Source organism: Phaseolus vulgaris, chromosome 8 (genome assembly GCF_000499845.2).
Source record: "Phaseolus vulgaris cultivar G19833 chromosome 8, P. vulgaris v2.0, whole genome shotgun sequence".
Classification (NCBI taxonomy): domain Eukaryota; kingdom Viridiplantae; phylum Streptophyta; class Magnoliopsida; order Fabales; family Fabaceae; genus Phaseolus; species Phaseolus vulgaris.
In genome coordinates, this window is record NC_023752.2 from 9417136 (window position 1) to 9435668 (window position 18533).

The following is an 18533-nucleotide window of genomic DNA, read 5'->3' on the forward strand; positions in this document are numbered from 1 at the left end:
TATGATCAAATTAAAGTATTAGTGTTTCATAGATTTCCTCAACAGCAGTTTACCACTAACATGATTTGTACACAAGCCTAATATTACCATCGTATGCAGATAGTACACAACATAGCAAGGAGAAAACACAAAAGAACTATACTCAAAAGTCACAAGTTTTTCTTTATTGTTGGAGTTGGGGAAGAGGGAAGACGCGAAGGTGACAATGCCCTTGTCCACTACATAATCAAACACATTCATGACCCATCAAAAATATATGTCTCGTGTGTTTCTATTGAAAATGATCTCTCATGAATTTGTATAGACTAATGGATTTGAAGGATGGCAAGAATAAGTAAGAATAGTAATTGGTATAATAGTTTATAGAAATAAGTAAGAATAGTATAAAAACGACAACAATAAAACAGGGAACCTATAGAAACATGTGATGCCAAAAACAAGTCCACAACAGTGTAACCTTCCACGAGTATGGGGAATAATAAAAATACTTAACAGCAAACAATCTTGATGGGATGCATTCAGAAGGTCAATTAAATTCATACATTCAGACCTTTAGCCAATTTATGAAGAAGGTACTTCAGAGCTGGAGCTGACATTATCAAACATTGGGGGAGGGTGGAACATATATCCGTGCCTTCTTAAGAATTTCAGCAACAACCCAATTTTTACGCTTGCTCAATGGCCTAGAAGGATCCAGTCGAACCTAAATAACAGGGCAAAATCAATAAATTTACTAGGATTTGGCCAAAACAAGTGTACAAATTAAGTTATGAGAATAAGAGGAACAAGAATATAAGTGATGAGATGAGCCAATTAGATGGATAAGTTCATGTTACTAACTTTGTCACCAATGTTACAGTGGTTGTGCTCATCATGAGCCATGAACTTGGAGGTGCGCTTGACATAACGATCGTACACCTTGTGGTAGAATAGTCTATCCACTGCCACTACAACAGATTTCTGCATCTTATTGGAAACTACCATTCCTACTACCTGCTTCATTTTCTCCTCCCAACCTGCAATACACCAATTGAATCTTTTTTAAAATAAATACAAGTAATTACACATTTGAACTTCATGGGCTGAAACCAGGGATGCAAATATTTGTCCAAAACTCGCAAAATTGAAATCCCTATAAACGGTACTCAAATATACCTCCCAGCAGCCAAATTTGATCCTTTAGTCCTCACCTACGAGACAGATTAAGGACACAGTACACAAAATTGCAAACTCAGTACGTATTATGCAAGAACAAGACCTTGTACACCACCAGACAAAAGAAAAACACTGACCAACTACAGATGATTTCTAGAAGCTGTTACAGACAAAACTGTTTTCTATTTCTATTTTTATAAATTTGCCTTTAATTATGGAAATATTACCTTATTTTAGACTTATTTTCTGTTTTGATAATAAGTATAGTTATTTAGGGTCTATTTTGATAAACACCTTACTTAAGGACTTAGGGAACAAGTGTCTATTTAGATAAATTTCTCTGTAAGTACTTCAAAAAGAATAAAATAAAAGGAAAAAGCGAAAACAGTTTCGTTCAAAAACTACAATTAACCCATACCTAAATAAATTTGTAGAATCCCTCTCTTATAACTTCTTAAACGTGTTTATAAAAAGTTTATCCCATCAGACTCTGTGTACTTATTTTATACGTACTAGTGTACAAGTTGTTTATATAATTGAAGATGTCCAAACATCTTGCATACATGCATACAAACTCTTAAAATTTAAAACCTTACTCATACAATCATTTTAAAAATATAAAATAAAAGTAAATAACACAGCTGCATTTTATAATTATAACATAAACAATAATGAAGTAAAAAAAAAAAGTGATTTTAAGAAAAAGAGCAGCGCCTGAATCTCCAGTGATTATCTCTCAGGTAAGTTTTACAGTAACTCTCACTCAGATATCAATGTTGAAAAGGGGTGAGGGACATCACCCGGCCGGACAGTGCAGTTCAATTCCACACAAATCAAAATCTCAAAAAATAAAATCGCATAAAAATTGGGAGAAATTGCAGTGTTAACGAACCTCGAACAAATCGAAAGCAACGAGAAGTGATGAAAAGTATTCCCTAACGGGGAAACGGAGACTATTTCAAATGGAAAACTTCTAGGCGTTTTCCGTTGTCACCGAAGGGTGGCGGCGACCGGAGGAGGTGGTGGAGCTGCGGCAGAGCCCGCTTCGACTCAACGAAATGATAAACCCAAGGAGTGAGAAAGTACAGAGTGAGCGTTGAACCTATAAGGCTTAAAACCCTTTTGTATGGGCAAAACAAATGCTAAATGATTAATCTATAAAATTAAAAAAAATATCTAATTTTTTAAATTATCAATTATAATTCTCTTTAGTCCTTTTTTTTATTTTTTTAACCAGATATATAAAAGTGACTAAACTGCCAAGGTAAGATCCAAATATTTCTGTATTAGAAAAAAAACTAAGTATATAATATTTTTCACTAAAAGATTATAATAAAATTTTAAAAGCTAAATCTTTATTTTTCAAAATATTTAAGCTTCTAAAAATATTTTTTTCATATTTTAAATTATTTATTATTTTAGGAACAGTAATAAAATATGATAATTACAACTTAAAATTGAATGCTAAAAACTTTATTCTTATTAGTTGTAAGTCAAATAAGATATATAGTTTAATTCAAAAAAAACAAAAATCCAAATAAATATTACTATTATTATTATTGTAATTATATCTGTATATACATTGAATATAAATATTAGTATTTATAGATAGCTAAAATAAAATTATATAATAAATAGAATGTTACTATTTAATATTAAATTATTCTATAACTGTAAAAGTTTATTTAAATAACATTAATTTCCTCAATTCAACTATACATTAAAAACACATTTTTTTGTATCATTCAATTATAGGATATTATCAAAAGAAAATTATTCTTAAAAGCTTAGACCTTAAAAAACTAAATATTTTTTATTGTGGTGATAAAAAGTATTATATTGAGTTTAAAACAGTTAATGATTAAACGTAAAAAATAAAATATACATTAGTGTGGTTATTTTTTTTATCAATCATATTGAGAAAAAACAGTGACATATGAAATGTAGAATGTAATTATAATGTTTTTTTAATTTTTGAAATAATTATATTTAACACACTACTCAATTATAAATTTATTTATGTGCATTCAAAATTAATTATAAATACTTTAGTTAATGAACTTGTGTATATCATCGTGATTTCAAATTTATAGATTTTGAAAGGATTATTGCAAATGCTTTAAACATGATGAGAAAATTGCAAGATTTCATATTAAAGATTTTTACGTTTATTAAAAAAAGTTAGATAAATTCAATCACATCTAAAATACATAGTAATTTAATTAATTTTAAAATAATAAAATTTATTAACAATAATTGATCCTTAGTGACTAACTTATCAAAAGTACATCTTTTTCTCCCATTCAATTTTTAAAATTTTCAAAATTTACAAAATAAATAAAATCACCTCCATCTCTTTTCAGATTAATAAAAGCATTCTTAACAAAATTATATATATATATATATATATATATATATATATATAAAATGGTGTGAACTATTATATTCAAGGTTAATAATAAAAGAAAAAACAAATTTCTTTCTCTCCTTATTCAAACATTTGATTTCAATCTTACATAGATTTTGTTATTCTATAATCCAAGTTTTATTGATATGTAAAGTTTTTTCATTCAGTATACTTATAAAAAAAATAATAACTTTTAATTATACATTCTTTTCAATATATATTTTGACTATTAATATAGTACGATATTCCTTCACTTTATCATTTTCATCTATTTTATAAACTCATTTGTAATTAATGATTTTTTTTACCTTATGAAAAGTTCACAAGTTTTTATGTCTTACTCTTATGAAAAATATTAATTTTGTCTTACATTATTGTCATCGGAGCATTTGAACCATTCATAACTAGGAATGTTTTCCTTCTTTATATGTATCAAGGCTTGTCATAACGAATTATGAGTACAAAAATTATTTAAGTTCATCTTTGTTGATCACTATTCAACTTTTTTTCTATTTAAAAAAAAAATCATGTTAAGACTTCCAATTAATTTTCGTTATAATAGTATCATTTGTAATGTCGTTATTTTCTTACTCGCTTTGTAATTCTTTTTCCACATATATTACATCCTTGCTAACCAACTTTGTGGATAGTTGGATCTTATCGGTGATACCCTTTCATATTACTAGTATAACCCAAGAATATACATATTTTAGATTTTGGATTAAAGTTTGTTCTTTCTATGGAGTTATATACCACATCAACACGATATCCAAACACACATAGGGAAGACGAATTGGTTAATTTGTTTTTCCACATCTCATCTTCAAACTAATTGTTGTTTGTGATGATTCATTTGTCATATAAAAGACAAGTTTAATTGCTTATACTCAGAAAGGCTTTGTTACTCTCATTCTTAATATAACTACTATACTAGGAAAATTCTATTCATCTACCATGTTACACCATTTTATTGGGGTGTATGAGAAATTGAAATTTGTCTAATAATACCATTTTTTTTTTTGCAAAATGCCAAAATTTCATGTGTACGCATTCTTCTTTATCACTTGTGCTTAAGCACTTAATTGTTTTTCTAGTTTCAAGCTCTACTTTTGTTTTGAATTCATTCAATACTAGAAAAACATGTAACTTCCTTTTTATGGGTATAATCCAATATGAGTTTGCTTGTGATAGTTTTTATAGCAAAATTAAATATATGTTACTTGTTTATCATACCATTCTTGCAAAAAGGTAAATTAACTTCCTTTAGTCAGGGTAAAGATTACATTCTGCAAGGATTGTTTCTCTTACATAAATGCAATGTCATATTGTCATTGTTTCTTCTTGACTTGTCACTCTAATAGATGTTTTTGCTTCTAGTAACATTTATCAAAAGCACGTATAGATTTATTGTGATCTTATTTTTTTCATCACTATTATATTTCTTTTCACAACTTTTAAGATCTTACCTTTACTCGATTTCATCTAATTTCCAAATGAACAACAAAAGTCTTCTTCAAGTCTTTCACATGTCGTACCATTTAAGTTGTATGAATAGTTTAATCGTAAATTTGTTTATTTTGACATAATTGACTCTAACAACATGTAAGACATGATCATTTTCCACACAAATATGAATTCTTCTAAGATAGGCTCATAAGTGCAAAATCAATCTTGATATGAAGTTATGTGTCATGTTGCACTTGAATTCACCATCCACCCATCATGAAGTTGTTTTTCATCTTTAAAAATATGTGTTGCTTTGCTAACTAGGATATATCCATCTTTTGAAATATTAGCAACATAATCATGTGAGATTTTGCTTCAAAGTTCTCTTCTCTGTTTTTATGTCAACAATCTTTCTTCATGTGTTCGTATCATGCTATAATTGTAACATTTAAGATTCTTCACTTTTTGAGACTTCTGTAAATATTTTGACTCTCAATAGAGAGCCATATTTAGTTGATCTACTTCTCATTACTATTAAATCCTTCTCTTGTTTGGAACTTTTCATCATTTTTTCCTTACACTTTTGCATGGATTATTCATCAATATTAACTTAGACATCATCTTCAAAGAAGATGTTTATCAATATTATTATTTATTATGTTGATGATGAGTTGATTATACAAATTAGACAACTTTGAAGTAAAATCTCAACACCTTGTTTTCTACTATGTCTAAAAAATTTCGTCGTTGGAAGTTTGACAGATAAACTATTTAGTTTGTTGAGGTATTTTATTAGCAACATGGATCCACTCATTAAAAAATGTATAGTTTTTTCTTAAAAAATAATTCTTGTGTATAGTGACTTAAATTTATATAATTTGGTAATAGTATGACAAATATCATTCATATTCTCATGTTTATAACAATGAATAAAACTACAACAACCATTGAAAGTGTAAATTAGCGATAACATTGTTATTACTTTTTTTCTCCTTAGATGTTAAAAACTCTTCCTTCAATTACATCTATAAAATTGTTTTTTTTTTTTCAAAATGAAAAGAAAATTGATTTGGAATGCATTTCTAAGAACCACTATACCCTTTTATAAGAAGAAGGTGAAATCCGTAAGGGGACCTAGCTCTCACAATGTCCATTGAGTAGAAGTGTGGATTTGTTATTCTTGCCTTGAATATATAACTTGAATATACTATTGAAAAAATATTTTTTTTAAATCAAAAGGATAAAAAAAACTAATTTTATATTTAATAAGAATTAAGTTTATAAAATATTTTAAATGCATGTATAATCTGTTTGGACATTATTTATTAGTATTTTTTTTTTTTTTGTAACAATTAGTTTATGAGGCTCGAATACTCCTTTTAAATGACATGTCTGTGTCGGACACACGTATCGGACACCAACACTCGTACGACACTTGTAAGACATGTATCGGTGAAGTGTCAAATTCAAAAAATATTTGTTGGATTTCAGACAATTTTAGCACGGACCTAACACTATTTTAAAAAAGAGAAATACATTAATTTTCTAAAAACTCAAATTTATTGTATAAATTTTTATTATGATTATAAAAATAAGGAACAAACCCTTTTGAACCATCCATGAAAAACATTTTTCTATCCCAACAAAAAAAAACTGAAACATACTTGTGTACATACATTTTTATTGTCAATTTATATAATTCATAATTATATAATATATAAATTTGTGTTTCCATGTCCTACATTTTAGAGATTGTACGTATCTTTGTGTTTGTGTCTGTGTCATATAAGTGTTTGTGTCAGTGTCTATATTACATAGGTTTGTAGTTTAGAATAAATATATTTTTCATTGGATTGAAAATGGAAAACTCGAAAACATTAAAGTATACCTAAATTTGGTTAGACAAGTAACAGTCACTACAAGAAAATCATGAAATAGAAACCAATTTTTAGATAACAAAATAATTAGTTGTAATAGTAACTAAATTAGAAACCATTTTAGAAACTAAATAAAAAATTGGTTTCTAAATTAGTTTCTATTATTGTTAAATAGTTTCTAAATTGGTATCTAATTAGTAACCAAGATTTTAACTTCCAATTATTTAGTTTCTAAATTTGGTCTCTAAAACCTTGGTTGCTAATTAGATACCAATTTAGAAACTATTTAACAATAATAGAAACTAATTTAGAAACCAATTTTTTTTTAGTTTCTAAAATGGTCTCTAATTTAGTTACTATTGTAAATAATTATTTTGGTCTCTAAAAATTAGTTTCTATTTCATGATTTTCTTGTAGTGAGGATACCACTCTTTAAAAAATTTACTTAATTTCTTATATCTTTTAAAATCTCAATATAAAATGATAGTCAAGAATATTTAAAAGCATGAATTAATAGTAAACTTGTCTCTGATGATCAAGAAAGAATACATATTTAAAAAAAGTTTTTCATAAACACTTTTAAAAGAGATTTTTTTTTTTTACAAATTTCAATATCTTTGATGTTTTCATGTGTTTTTTTGTGATAGTATATATATATATATATATGATTTGGAACAATATATGAAATTATTGGAGAAATCTGATCTTGCTGTCTTCACAATCTTTTATAGACTTAAATGACCTTTCATTCCACAATTGTAAAATCTCAGTTTTCATCATTCTACCCACCTCACCCTTCTATCTATTGAATTGTTGTGTTTTTCACTAAAAGTTGAATTGTTGAGAGTGACTATTAAAGTCTCCTAATTATGAGGCAGAGGACTAAAGATTTGGATCAAAATTTCTTTATGAAAATAAATTTTCTACGTTCTCACTATAGAATAGTTGTCCTCTTGGAGTGTATAAACTTTTTTTGAATTGTGTTTTTCCTTAAATTGAAAGTTAAGTTTCCATGCGTCAAACAATCAATACCAAAATTTCCCACCAATGACAATTTTGCTATAAATTTGAAGAGAATACCAAACTTCCACGATATGCATTCTATCACATCATTCCAACTTTCTTCTTGTTGACTTATGTTGCAGTGTACTACACGGTCTCATTGATGCTTCTACAGTCTCACCTTGACTTAATCATGAAGGAGACAATGTTTTAAAGACAGTCTGTGACCACAATTTCTGCAGCAACTTCAAGGTTTTTGGAGTGTCTGCACCCACAAGACAACCCCAATTGTGGCTGCATATATACTGCATTTGCCCACAATTTCTCACAATATCAAGGAATGTGATGAAACTGCAGTACACCACAAACTTCAAAGGTTGGTCATGTATGTTTCTTTCCTAACTGAAGTATCCAATTATATATCCAGGATTTGTTGTCAACTTGAACATTTTAGTCGTGAATTAATACTCTAAATTTTGTGGCAATTTTTTAGAGAAAAATCTCAAGTAATCTCAAGTTTACCTTATTGTATTTTTTGTCATATATAACTATCATTTATATATTTAATTTTCTTGCTTACAGTTTCTGGCAACGAGGATTGGCTAAGCTTGTGATGTGATGATGAACATGAGTTCATTCATCACACTTTTGAGTGGAAGAAGCTAAGAAAACTAGAAGGTCAAGACTAGAGAAGAAGCATAATCTGTTACCTACTTTGTTAAATCACATGTCCATAAATGATTGCAAGATAAAGAAAATTCAGACGATTAAAACAAGTAAGTTTGAATAGGTTTTTCCTCTGTTTTATTATTTTTATTTTATTTTATGACATATATGCTTGAAACATGATATCCGAGGTATAAAATTTAGCTGATTCGACAGTTTGCTTTTCAGTATTTTGCATAATTTGAAAGCTTTCAACGTTTAAATGTTATGCTTAGAGCCTCTGATTTTGCATTTTATATATTCATTTGGTTACCAAAATATAGACTTCATTTTTAAAATTTGGTGAGCATTTCATATATAGAAAGTAGAGATGTTTAAAATTAATCAAATATACAATAGCTTTTCAATTTTGTAGTTATTCATTATCATCATGATTCATGATTTCATATTTCATGAATCAGAACAGGGAGGAAAGGAAATGAAAGCTACTTGTAATCATGGTGAAATAAACATAGTTATAGTTGCTGAAGTGTTTCAATTATAGAAATTGTGGTAAATATTCGTGCAACCAATATATAACCAGTATCTGTCATGTTTTTAATTTAGACTTGCATAAGGTCTTTGACAAAACCAGTTCAACTTGCATAGTCACTTGCAGGGAAAATTATAGCAAGAAGTTCAACTGGTGTTGGAGTATTGGAACAAACATTATTCAAGTAAGGTAGTATGTAAACTGTGGTTATTTACATTGTGAACGTTAGTGTGCGTGAGTTGTAATGAGGATGTTTTTGTTGGTTGTGCATCGAACTGTCAGAAATGTAATGTAAGTGATATATTGACAACTCGCATCAGTCTACAATCTTATTTTTCTGTTTAAAATTTCAGTTTTTTTTTTTATGAAATGACGAAAATATCATTTTTTTCATATACCAACCACAGATTGTATATTGGAGCATGTTGTCAATGTATCATTACTTAAAACAACTGTGGTTATTTAAAAATAACAATCATAACTATATCATGAGTTGGAATCTAATTTCCATGACTCTTGTTTTATGCAGCTTCCTTTAATGATGTTAAGTTTTTTTTTTTTATCAGCAAATGATGTTAAGTGTTGATTGGTCCATAAGCATTGGCTGGTTTCTTCTCTTCTCTTCAAACTTTTGGTCTCAAAATATAGTAACTACCTATGCATTGGGAAATGAGACCGATCAATCTGCACTGCTCAAATTCAAAGAATCAATATCTCTTGACCCTTTTCAAGTGCTCAACTCTTGGAATAGTACAAGCCACTTTTGCAAGTGGTATGGAGTGACATGCAGTCCACGACACCAAAGAGTTATAACGCTAAATCTAACAGGATATCACTTGCATGGTGTCATATCACCCCACATTGGTAACCTTTCGTTTTTGAGAATCCTCTTCCTCGAGGACAATCACTTCTATGGTGAAGTTCCACAAGAATTGGGGCGTTTGTTCAGGCTACGTGCACTCTATTTCACCAATAACACCTTAGGGGGAGAATTTCCAATCAACTTGGCAAATTGTTCTAAACTGAGCTATTTAAGTTTAGATAGAAATCTTTTCATTGGTGAAATACCAAGGAAGATTGAATCCTTTGCCAATCTTAAACATTTGAGAATTCGTTGGAACAATCTAACTGGACAAATCCCACCTTCCATGGGAAATTTATCTTTCCTCACTCGACTTTTATTGAGTTCAAATAAATTGGAGGGGTGCATTCCAAAAGAAATAGGCATTTTGAAAAATTTGAGAATATTGGGCTTGTCAAATAATCAACTATCTCACAATATTCCACTTTCCTTATACAATCTGTCATCTCTCTATCTCTTCTCACTCACAAGCAATCAATTTAATGGTTCTTTTCCAGTCAACATGTTCCTCACCCTACCTAATCTTCAAGTTTTTACAGTGAGTGGGAATCAATTCTCAGGTTCAATCCCAGCTTCCATCACTAATGCATCTGGGATGCAAATATTGGATATTGGTGACAACCATTTGGTAGGACAAGTCCCAAGTCTAGGGAAGTGGAAAGATATTTCAACTCTGCAGCTAAGTTTAAATAATCTGGGTAGCAATTCATCTAGTGACTTGCAATTTTTAAAGTCTTTGATAAATTGTAGTCAGCTAGATATATTAGATATAGGGTACAATAATTTTGGAGGGCCTTTTCCTAGGTATGTGGGCAATTTTACCAGCCAACTCAGCCAACTAATTGCTGGTGGTAATAATTTTTTTGGAGAAATTCCTATGGAATTAGGAAATCTTGTTAACTTAATTACCTTGGCTTTGGAGAAAAATAGCCTAACTGGCATCATTCCAACTACTCTTGGTAGGCTTCAAAAGATGCAATTATTAAGTTTGGGAGTAAACAAATTGTTTGGAGAGATACCACCTTCCATAGGCAACCTGAGTCGGTTGTATTACCTAGAATTGTCATTCAATATGTTTGTTGGAAATATTCCTTCAACCATTGGAAATTGCCAACTTTTACAGTTTCTACATCTTTCAAATAATAGCATTAGCGGAGCCATACCATCACAACTGTTTGGAATTCCCTCTTTATCTATTGCACTGAACCTATCACATAACTCATTGAGTGGCAGTCTACCAGAAGAAGTGGGCAAGTTGAAAAATATTGACTTGCTGGATGTGTCTGAAAATTATATCTCTGGTGTCATTCCTGAAACAATTGGAGAATGCATAACCTTGGAGTACCTTCATTTAGAGGGTAACTCCTTCCATGGAAGCATGCCTCCTTCATTGGCTTCCTTAAAGGGTCTCAGAGCATTAGACCTTTCAAGAAATAACTTGTCTGGATCAATTCCGGAAACACTGCAAAACCTTTCTTTTCTAGAATACTTCAATGCTTCTTTCAACATGTTGGAGGGTAAGGTTCCAATGAATGGTGTCTTTCAAAATGCTAGTTCAATTTCAGTGATTGGCAATAGCAAGCTTTGTGGTGGGATATCTGAACTAAAGCTTCCACCTTGCCGTTTAAAAGCTAAGAAAAGAATACTCCATAATCTCAAGTTAGTAGTGGCGATATCATGTCTGGTTTTTTTTCTTGCTACACTATCATGTGTCCTTGGCATGTATTTGATAAGGAAAAGGCACAAAAAGTCATCGACCAATTCAACAATTGATCAACTTCCTAAGGTATCATACCAGAACCTACACCATGCAACTGATGGGTTCTCATCTTGGAACTTGATAGGAATAGGAAGTCATGGGTCTGTATATAAAGGAATTCTTGATTCGATAGAAGGAATTGTTGCTATAAAGGTTCTAAACCTTCAAAATAAAGGGGCTATGAAAAGTTTTATGGCTGAATGCAAAGCATTAAGAAATGTACGGCATAGAAACCTAGTGAAGGTTGTCACATGTTGCTCTAGTGTGGATTACAAAGGAAATGATTTCAAAGCTTTAGTGTTTGAGTATATGTCAAACAGAAGCTTAGAGGAATGGTTGCATCCACAAAATGGAAGAGAAGAACAACAACCAAGAACTTTGAACCTTGAGACAAGATTAGAAATTGTGGTTGGTGTTGCTTCTGCACTACACTATCTGCACCATGAGTGTGAGCAACCTATTATTCATTGTGATTTAAAGCCAAGTAATATTCTTCTTGATGATGAGATGGTTGCTCATGTTAGCGATTTTGGCTTAGCAAGACTTCTCTCGACAATCAACAACTCTCACAACCTTAGCACAAGTGGAATAAAAGGGACTATAGGTTATTCTCCCCCAGGTATGTTTTCATCTTATCTATGTTTACTTTTCAATTGATGCTGTGAAAATGGATCTGAAAATATTGATGGTTTCTCAAATATTTCAGAGTATGGAGCCAGCTTTCAGGTGTCAACAAAAGGTGACATCTACAGTTTTGGTATTCTAATTCTGGAGATGTTAACTGGGAAACGACCGACAGAAGAAATGTTTAAAGATGGACACAGCCTCCATAACTATGCTAAAAATTCATTTCCAAATAACTTGTTGGATATTGTTGATGCAACTCTTGTTCCAATGGAAAATGAATCTCCTACAATGACTCTAACAGAACAGCACAACATCTCTGAGATTGTAGATCATTTTCATCCTAATACCAATAAGTGTTTGTTTTCATTATTTAAGATTGGTCTAGCTTGCTCAGTGGAGTCACCAGGAGAAAGGATGCTTATGATGGAAGTCACCACGCAGCTAAATATGATTAGAAATGCTTTTTATGCTCGACGGATCAGAGGTAGATATAGCTGAAAATAAGGTGGTACCTGAACCGTAATTAGGGGTGGCAATCCGTCCACCCTTCTTCATTTAAGTCAGGTTAATTTTTGAACTCATCAACCCACATTGGTTCGACCTACCTAGTATGTCAATCCTCCAAATTCCAGGCGGGACGAGACATAACGAACTAGTTTGTCAATTTGTCCTTTTATATTTATAATATTTTTGAAGAAAGATGTCATGCTTTTGAGATCAAAATTGATGGTTATTAATATTTTATATGAAACATTATTTACATTAATTTCTTTATATATAATTTGATTAAGTATTGTTGATATTTATTTTCTTTTCTTAAACATTAAAGCTTGTTTGATTAGAATATTGAAGTTTGGTTCAATTTTATTTTGTTTCCTTCCATTTTTATTGTACAGAAAATGATATCAACAATTACAACCAAATAAATAGGTTCAAAACCAAAAAAAAAAAAAACTGTAAAAAAGAAAGAGAATTTAAAAAAAAAAATGAAAAGTGATAGGTCAGCTCGTTAGCACATCCTATGATGGGGCGGGTTAACAATTTCAGTTCGTATAACCTAGATGGGTTAGTCCCCACACCTCACTTTTGGTGGGCCAGTAGCGGGTCAAACCCGTTTTGTCACCCCTAGCTAATTTAGACTATATAAGTGGCACTAATCCTCACCTTACAAGTTTTGTAAAAAATAAATTAGAGTTAAACTCACTTCTTATGATATTAGAGTTTAATCTAACTAAAATTACCCATAATTGTATATTGTAAACTGATCTTATTTGTAATAAACGTGAGATCTCCAATAAATAAGTATAGTTTTTTTAAGATGTGTTCTTACGAGAAATGAGACGTGAAAGTTATGAGGTGGAAAATGGATGAATTCTCTGTAAGTCGAGCTCTTTAATACTTACCAATCACAAAGAGGGAAGGGAGATACACCTGCAAAATACTCTTTGACGTTCAAGTCGGTAAGGATACATAATATTTTGTGAGTATAAGAGAGTATGAAGAGTTGAGCGAGTACTTCATGAGATAATTATAATGTGCTTATAGGTCCTCTTGAATTAATACAGTTAAGAAAACATTAAACAATTATTATGAGATATAAATGGATTTTATACTTGTAATCTATAATCACTAGTAACCTATAATCGAGTTATTTGTCTAAATGAGTGGTTATTGGTTTGAATGTATTTGACTGCAATCAGGAATAGGTACATAAGTCCCCTCCAACTCGAAATCAGAGAAGATTTATTGGTGGATCAAATTGAAGGATTCACAAGCTTGATTTTGACCCTTTGGGGTTTAATGTAGGTCAACCCCTAATTTCAATTTATTGAAACAAAAAAATAGCTGGCAGACATTTTCACCAAGCCTTTGCCAAAGGACAATGAGTTGGGAATTGTTGACTCTCAAAATCTTTCTTAAACTTGATATTATCAAACTGTTTTACTCTATTTGAGAAGAAAAATAGGGGGAGAATATGATGGTTTGATTGCTGATTGATTGTTGTTTTTAATTGCTTTTAATAGCTAATATGTAGTTGGGCAGGAAACTCTTATTTTCTCTCCTACTTCACTGGTTATCACACTGATTTTGTGGTTTCTCCTTGAGAAAATCACATAGTGGAAGCTGGTTCAGTAGTGTAAGAGGTTCTGGATGGAATTGCTCTCTAGTACAACTGTTTTGATGGTTTTGCAGGTACCTTCAAATTCAAACAGAACTCAACAAAGCAAACCAGGGATTTGTCTTCATCAAATAGGAGGAGATTGTTGAAGAAGAGCTTTGATGACTACAAATCTCCATGGATTGTTTGAAGGCTGATTGTAGCTTAGTTGGGTGTGTTCTAGGGTAGTTTGAATTTGTTAATTCACTCTTAGTTTGAATCCAAAAGCTGGTTTAATTCAAATCTTTTCAAAAAAAGTGTTTTATGAATAAGCATAAAAACAACCAGTTGTTTTATCGTTTTAATCGGTTGTTTCATACTTAAGGTTTTTGAAACTAGTTTTGGCATATTTGAACTTGGTTGACTTTACTATCAAACCAATTCAATCGGTTATTTCAACAAAACAACCGACTTTTTTTTATCTGCCTTAACATAATTTTGTTAAGTTTGTTAAATCTACTTTAAATGTTTTCAAACTGATTTGACTTTAATAATAAATGATTTTAATTGCTAATTGGAGTATAAATGTTTTGTTATACGCTCCTAGCAAAAAAGTTACAAGATCAGTTTTTGAAATCAAGTTTTCTCCAAGATTGCTTAAGGCTTTGGATTTTTTTCTCTAAGAGTGAAGTAGGACTTGTTGTGTACTTTGATTTGATTTGTACCAGGTGTGATTATTTCCTCCTTCAATTGTATTTTTGTAAGGACTTGTGTTCACAGAGTCAGAGGGTGTTCTGATCTGTGGTGTGATTGTGTGTGCCAAAGGAAGTGTGTGTTCTTGAGGGGATCAAGATCACTTCTTTGGTGGTTGTGTGTTTGTAATCTGGTTTTTTATTACTTAGTGGATACCCAGAGGTTTCTGAGAACTGGATGTAACTGTTGGTATAAGAGTGAACCAATATAAAATTGCTTGTGTGATTCTTTCTCTCCTTTAACTCTTGTATATATGTGTTTAGTTGTTTTTATACACTGCTGATAAAAAAAACCGGTTGAATCGCAGAAACAACCGGTTGAATTTATGGAATTCAATTAAAACAGTTTTTTATCTTGCATTCTTTTATTCCTTTGGCTGTGATTCTTCTTTGATTCTCTTCATACCTTATAAATTTTAGAAAAAAGTTAAAATACAATTCACCCCCCTCTTGTTTAAGGCCCACAATTCTAACATGATATCCCCACAATATGTTGGGTATCTCTTTGGTCCAAAGGATTTTGGCTTCCCTGAGTTTCTTTTTGAGCTATGGGCTTTGCATGTGGGAGTATGAAAAACTTGTGGAAAATGAAATCAAGTTCGATGTCTGGTATGTCTATTGAGCTCCATGCGAAGAGGTCATAATTCTCAAGCAGCACTTCCTAAATTTGCTTTTGAAGTGGTCGATTGATAGATCTACCGACCTTTGTTACACTGGTTAGGTTGGCTTCCAAGTTGGATCTCTATCAACAGTTCTCTGATAAGTGTCATATTGCAGTAATATTTCATACTAAAAGACAAACACTTATGGGTATTTATTGATAAAATAATTGTAATTTAACCCCTAATTTATAAATTTAAATATTTTTACATATTTTATGATTATAATATGAATAAGGACAATTTATTCCCAAATTTGTGTTAATTTCAGGATTCTATGGGAAAATGGAGATGAAAGGGCTGAGAGAGAATAAATAAGATGAAAAGGGGAACTTGGAACATTGAAAACTTGTTCAAAATTTGTCCAAACTTGCCCAAGCCAGATCACTTCAGAGGAACTCTCCCAAAACTGTCCCAAGGCTAACACAGACGAGTTCACTTTAGAGAAGTTGGACTTTTTCTCGTCAAACTCGCCCATGCGAGCCCAGACTCACCCAAGCGAGAAGTCACTTAGCCCAAACCCAACTAGGTTAAATATGAGGCGTGAGGCATAACCCTAAACATCATTAGGAGAATAAAAAGAGATGAAAACCCTAAAGGAGGCAACCGTCAAGGAGAAATGGATCTTCTTTTCTTGCTTTTCCATGCTTGTAATGTCCAACATGAGTGGCTAATTCTACCCTTTGGGATTGAGAGTAATATGTTCAAACTCTTATGTATTGAGGTGATATTTAAACATAATATTTTGTTCTTGATTGATGATTGGTATTGTCATTTTGTTCTTAACACTTGAATTATCATGATTTTGATATTTAAATTTGACTAGAAAGTACTTCTAAGCATTTGACCTAAATGTTAATGCTTAACATATTTGAATGCTAGGAATATATTTGAAATGTTAATTGCTATCAACATCCGTTTGTAACGCTAAGGAGTTTTTATAAATATACGAGGAATCAATATTTAGGAGACTATCTTAATAATTTTATATGTGATGAATCGATATAAATGAATTTTATATGAGCATCAATATCAATCAAAGGTAGAATATTATATGCTTTTCAAATTACAAAACAGTGAGAATGATGAACCCCAATCCCAATTTTCTCAATTGAATCAAACAAATCTTTTACCTTGCTTTATTTACATTCTTGCAAATTCAAACAACAAACTTCCTACAAACTTTTACATATTGTTTTCTATTTAGTGAATATTATACTTGAGAATTCAATTGTTCCTTGTGGGTTCGATATCCGTTCTCAGAGGTAAATTTATTACTTCTGACACGGTACACTTACTGTAAATAATCATCATTCTCCATAAATTCGACTCGAGGATCAAGATCGACTTCCTCATTGTCTTCTTATGAGAGCTCTATTTGACATATTTACTTGTCACTATGATGGTCGTTTTCGCTATCCTGATTATTCCCATCGTCGTGCTCTTTAAGAGACTTTATTTTCTCATCATTTAGTGTTATCGCCGAGGTCTTTACAAAACAAGGGCTAACCTTGAGACTCCAAACATAACATTTCCTCGTCGTCTTTGGATTCACCTTTACTGTAATGATCGTCCCATTATCTTGAGGGAATTTCATTGTCATGTGTGGCGTTGAAACTATGACTCCTAATTGATTGAGGGTTTTGCGATCGAGGAAGACGGTGTAAGATGTATCGATGTCAACCAATATTTATTGAACAAATAAGGTTGGTGTGCCTTACTCGTCCCAGATGTTATCAACAAGTCAACATAGCCCCTCGTGTGTACTCTTTCTCCCACGAATCCGATAACAGGATCTGGGTAGGATTGATTGAAGGTAAAAAGATTGTCCAGGTTTTGGAAGATTGATTAGTACAACACATCGACAGAGCTTCCTCGGTCGATGATCACCTTCCTTACTTGCCAAATGGTAATTGTGGATGTCAGCACAACTGTGTCATCTTGCTTTAGGTCATGAAGGAAAAAGTCCTCATCCATAGAGGTGATGACAGGTAGAGATCGAGGTGGCAACAAATTGATCGAAATGATGCTTCGAAGATATCTCTTCCTCGACGAGCTTGATGATCCTTCCCCACCAAAGCCCCTATGATGATGTTAATTATACCCCTCACTTCGGGAGGGTCTTGCTCAGGTTGGTCTCTTCACTCTTGCTCGGACTCAGATGCTTCCTTTTCTTGTTGGACTCCTTGACTTCACCCTTGAAACCTCAACGAAAGCCTCTTTCTCGGCCTCCTCTTTAGTTTCCTCGACCTCGACCTCAATTGTTTTGTTATTAATAGATTTTAAATCTTAAATTATTAAAATTTAACACATTTTTACATTATTTTTCATTTTTACCCTAAACCTTAAAATGCTAAATTCTTCATCTTCCTCTTTACTTTTTTTTATTAAAAGGAATTATTACACTAATTTTACTATTGTTTAAGAATTTCTTTAACATTACACCATTTATTTTAAGTACTACACCTTTAAACTCTTTATATTATATTTTAATAAAATACTTCATCATCAAACAAAAATTATAAAGGTTTATAAACTTAGACAAGTGTTTCGTGGTGGATGATATGGAAAACCTAGGTTTTTTTTACCACCATGGTTTTTTTTTTCTATTTTTACCAAAATGAGGTCCCTTTCAAAAAAATTACAATTTTGGGCAAGTCGTGCTAACTTGGCATGACTTTGTCACGTCAA

General features: G+C 31.3%; 2 protein-coding genes across 7 annotated transcripts; one reads left to right on the forward strand and one right to left on the reverse strand.

Annotated features, from left to right (window-relative positions):
- Positions 1 to 335: 335 nt before the first annotated feature.
- LOC137823430 (uncharacterized) lies at positions 336 to 2250 on the reverse strand. Of its 2 annotated transcripts, XM_068628563.1 has the most exons (4): positions 2048 to 2250; positions 1156 to 1190; positions 841 to 1016; positions 336 to 703 (listed from the first exon to the last, which is right to left on the reverse strand). In XM_068628563.1, the coding sequence occupies exons 3-4, from the start codon at positions 1000 to 1002 to the stop codon at positions 599 to 601; spliced, it is 267 nt and encodes an 88-aa protein (XP_068484664.1). In that variant the 5' UTR covers positions 1003 to 1016; positions 1156 to 1190; positions 2048 to 2250; the 3' UTR covers positions 336 to 598. The 2 variants fall into 2 exon arrangements, with proteins under 2 accessions (XP_068484664.1, XP_068484663.1); XM_068628562.1 differs by lacking the exon at positions 1156 to 1190.
- A 5816-nt stretch (positions 2251 to 8066) lies between these two features.
- Positions 8067 to 13099, forward strand: LOC137826534 (probable LRR receptor-like serine/threonine-protein kinase At3g47570). Of its 5 annotated transcripts, none has more exons than XM_068632527.1 (5): positions 8067 to 8263; positions 8470 to 8663; positions 9202 to 9269; positions 9652 to 12325; positions 12413 to 13099. In XM_068632527.1, exons 2-5 carry the CDS (start codon positions 8615 to 8617, stop codon positions 12829 to 12831), a joined length of 3210 nt encoding a protein of 1069 aa, XP_068488628.1. In that variant the 5' UTR covers positions 8067 to 8263; positions 8470 to 8614; the 3' UTR covers positions 12832 to 13099. The 5 variants fall into 5 exon arrangements, with proteins under 5 accessions (XP_068488628.1, XP_068488629.1, XP_068488632.1 ...); XM_068632528.1 differs by having other exon boundaries at positions 8128 to 8272; XM_068632531.1 differs by having other exon boundaries at positions 8128 to 8263; positions 9212 to 9269.
- Positions 13100 to 18533: the final 5434 nt, after the last annotated feature.